The sequence below is a fragment of the Bufo bufo genome, chromosome 1 (assembly GCF_905171765.1).
Source record: "Bufo bufo chromosome 1, aBufBuf1.1, whole genome shotgun sequence".
In the NCBI taxonomy this organism is placed as follows: Eukaryota; Metazoa; Chordata; class Amphibia; order Anura; family Bufonidae; genus Bufo; species Bufo bufo.
The window spans coordinates 832408107-832411284 of NC_053389.1; the positions used below are offsets into that span (position 1 = coordinate 832408107).

The 3178-nt window shown below is 36.0% G+C and overlaps 1 protein-coding gene across 1 annotated transcript; it reads left to right on the plus strand.

Annotated features, from left to right (window-relative positions):
- Positions 1-535: 535 nt before the first annotated feature.
- On the plus strand, positions 536-1468 carry LOC120990230 (olfactory receptor 11L1-like). The gene has a single exon (XM_040418904.1). It carries the CDS (start codon positions 536-538, stop codon positions 1466-1468), a length of 933 nt encoding a protein of 310 aa, XP_040274838.1.
- The last annotated feature ends 1710 nt before the right edge of the window (positions 1469-3178 follow it).

Below are 3178 nucleotides of genomic sequence, written 5' to 3' on the forward strand. Positions count from 1 at the left end.
TATTGAAAAAGATGGATTTGTCTTTTTTTTGAAGATTTTTAGAATGAATTCTACATCCAGAAAGCAGATAGTATTTGACTCCATCTCATATTTCAAAGGAAAGAATGTATAAAGGATTTATTACATTATGTGATAGTTTATGTTTTAGCTTGTTATGATGATTATTATTATAATTAATCATTTATAAGTTCCATTACTGTATATTAATTTATTGATTTTACATTTTAGTGATTGATATTTACCATGTATAAAATAAATTTTAATTTATTATTTTACTCAAAAGTGTTCAATACAATCCGCAAAAATATTCACAGTAGGTTCTTGCAAACTCCACAGACTTTTTAGAAGAGTTTTAATTCAAATTTCACCCCAAAACAATTTTGTGAGCACAATTATCTCACAGTGAAATACAGTAATAGATGCCAGAAATGCCAAACCTTGTCATCATAAAGAATAATCATAAAGGAGAATCCTATAAATCTCTGACAAAAATCAATAATTAATTCAAATAATAAAAAAATATATAAAATTGACTATGCAGTTCAGCAATTCCAGCATGGTGGCTGAGATCCTGCTCTTGGGATTTCAGAATTTACAGAGTTTTAGGATTTGTTTCTTTCTCCTACTTCTGATCATCTTCTGTGTGACTGTATGTGGAAACCTCCTCATCATTCTGGTGGTGTCCTACAGCAGATCGCTCCACTCTCCCATGTACTTCTTCCTCACACAGCTCTCCTTCTCAGATATCATGCTTTCCTCAACCATTGTACCCAACATGCTCCACATTGTCTTGCATGAAGGCACTTCTGTGTCATTTATAGGATGTTTGACTCAATTTTATTTTTTTATAACCTCAGAATCATTGGAATGTCTTCTCCTAACAGTGATGTCCTATGACCGGTATCAGGCTATCTGTAACCCTCTACATTACAATATGGTCATGGACCTCACATTTTGTGTAAGAGCAGTTCTCTTGTGTTGGGTGATGATGCTTATAGTTACATTGACTCTTTCACTAACAGTGAGTCAATTGCAGTTCTGTGGACCAAATGTCATTGACCATTTCTTCTGTGATTTTGACCCATTACTTGAACTTTCCTGCTCAGACACTTTTTTTATTAAACTAGAAGACATGATATTGGCTGTACCATTTGTGGTTTGTCCATTTATTGTTATTTTGGTCTCATATGTGTATATTATTATCACCATATTGAAGATCCCATCTGTGACCGGGAGGCAGAAGACCTTCTCCACCTGCAGCTCTCACCTGGCCGTGGTGTCTTTATATTATGGGTCACTTATAATTATGTATTTATTTCCAAATAAGGGAGATGTAAAGAAAATCCTCTCCCTGCTCTACACTGTAGTGACTCCACTCCTCAATCCTATGATCTACAGTATGAGTAATAGAGACATTAGACAGTCCTCTAAGAAGCTCAAGATTAAAATGTGTCTGTCTTTTAAATGAGATGATGAATTAGTCTTACTACTTTTAGGTCAAATTTACATTTTCCAGCCATATAAAAAAAAAAATGTAATACCTTGATTTTACCCACAACATTGTGCGGCCATTGGGCACTTTAGGTGGACAGAGATTTGGCCACATGCATTGGCTGGATTGCATAAACTATCAAATGCAACTAACATTCTAATAAGCAGGTTGGTACAAATATACAGACAATTCTTAAATAATTACCAGAACTTTTAGTCTATAGGGTGGTGGATATTAAACTAGTTTTCTATTTAAGTTGAGCCCCATTTTTCAAATTAAACATATGTTGCTTTATGGGGTAAAAACTTTGGAGTGCTATTACTTCTCCAAAGAAGAAATTTGTCTTCAATTCCATGGCTGGATCATATAATATGGTCTATACTGACAAAAAATATTATAATCAGTGTGGATACTGTGGGTGTAGTATATATATGTAGGTACTACAGATGAGCAAAACCTTTGAAATTCGGTTCGGTACAGTTTGTTTGCCAAATATATAAAAAAGTTTGGTTCGGACCCAAATCAATTCTATCTGAACTAAAGTGGCTCCAATTGCTCTGGAATTGTGTATACCTTCAAGTCTCCTAGGACAAATTTTAGTAAAACATTATGTCAAACTTTACATTTTTAAAGAATATTTGTTTTCCCCTCCCCCTTGCCTAAGCTCTGACAGCAATAGTGAATAATTTCTGAGTGACGCTGACGTACATAGCTGTGGATAAAGGCACATTTGGTGTCATTATCATAAAGTGTATATAAAAACACACCACGCTGCCACATGTCTCATGCTTTTACATATTTTAGAACTTCTAAAAATTGTCTCTTATCAGGTGCAGATGGTGTTTAAATACACACAGTAAGGTGCAAAGGCGTGGCACTCTTGTCCTGTTTTTTTATGGGTGTTGTGGTTGTGGGTTCCTAGCCCGCAAAAATATTGACATGAAAACTTCAGCACTCCAATGAATATGGTCAGCGTCATTCATGGTGTGGATACACATGTCTACCAACTCAATACATCTCCAACCCTTTCTTCCTACATCTCTCTCTGGCGACTTGCATTTGAAAAAGGTCTATGTTGACCGAAACGTCACACTATCACCTTTGAGTTGCCTTGCATAAAAAAAACAAAAATAAAGACACTTTGATTTCACCTTATTCATTGGAGTTCTGAAGTTTTTATGTCGATATAAATACACACAGTGCTATGGGATTAAAAAATAAATAAATAAAATAAAAACTGTGGCTTGTTGAGAAGCGTCCCTAATTGATGCCTTGATAGAGTCAGAATGCTGCTAGTACGACACACTTAAGTGTTAATTGTCCAAGGAAAATGTGGCTAGTTGTGAATTAAATTCTCCCTTTTAATTGGGAGCAGCAGCAGTGCGGTGTGGTGGTGGAAAGGGAAGGGTAATAAGAGGCATGTGGCCACAATAGTAGCGGCAGTGTAAGAAGCATAGCATGGAACATACAAGACAGTAGATAGTCTGTCTATGGCTAGTAGTACTAATAGTAGTAGTGGTAGTAGTAGTGGTAGTAGTAGTAGTAATAGTACTTGCAGTAGTGTATGTGTAGCGTTAATAGTGTTGGCAGTAGGGGACTAACAGCAATGAGTAGATGTGGCAACGGTGGTGGCAGCAGCATCATGGTACATGTTGGTAGGCAGACTGACAGCAGTAGTGGCCTGAT

Bases quoted from the DNA above. Each gene is read 5' to 3' on its own strand.
- LOC120990230 (XM_040418904.1), top strand. From the start codon at position 536: ATGCAGTTCAGCAATTCCAGCATGGTGGCTGAGATCCTGCTCTTGGGA.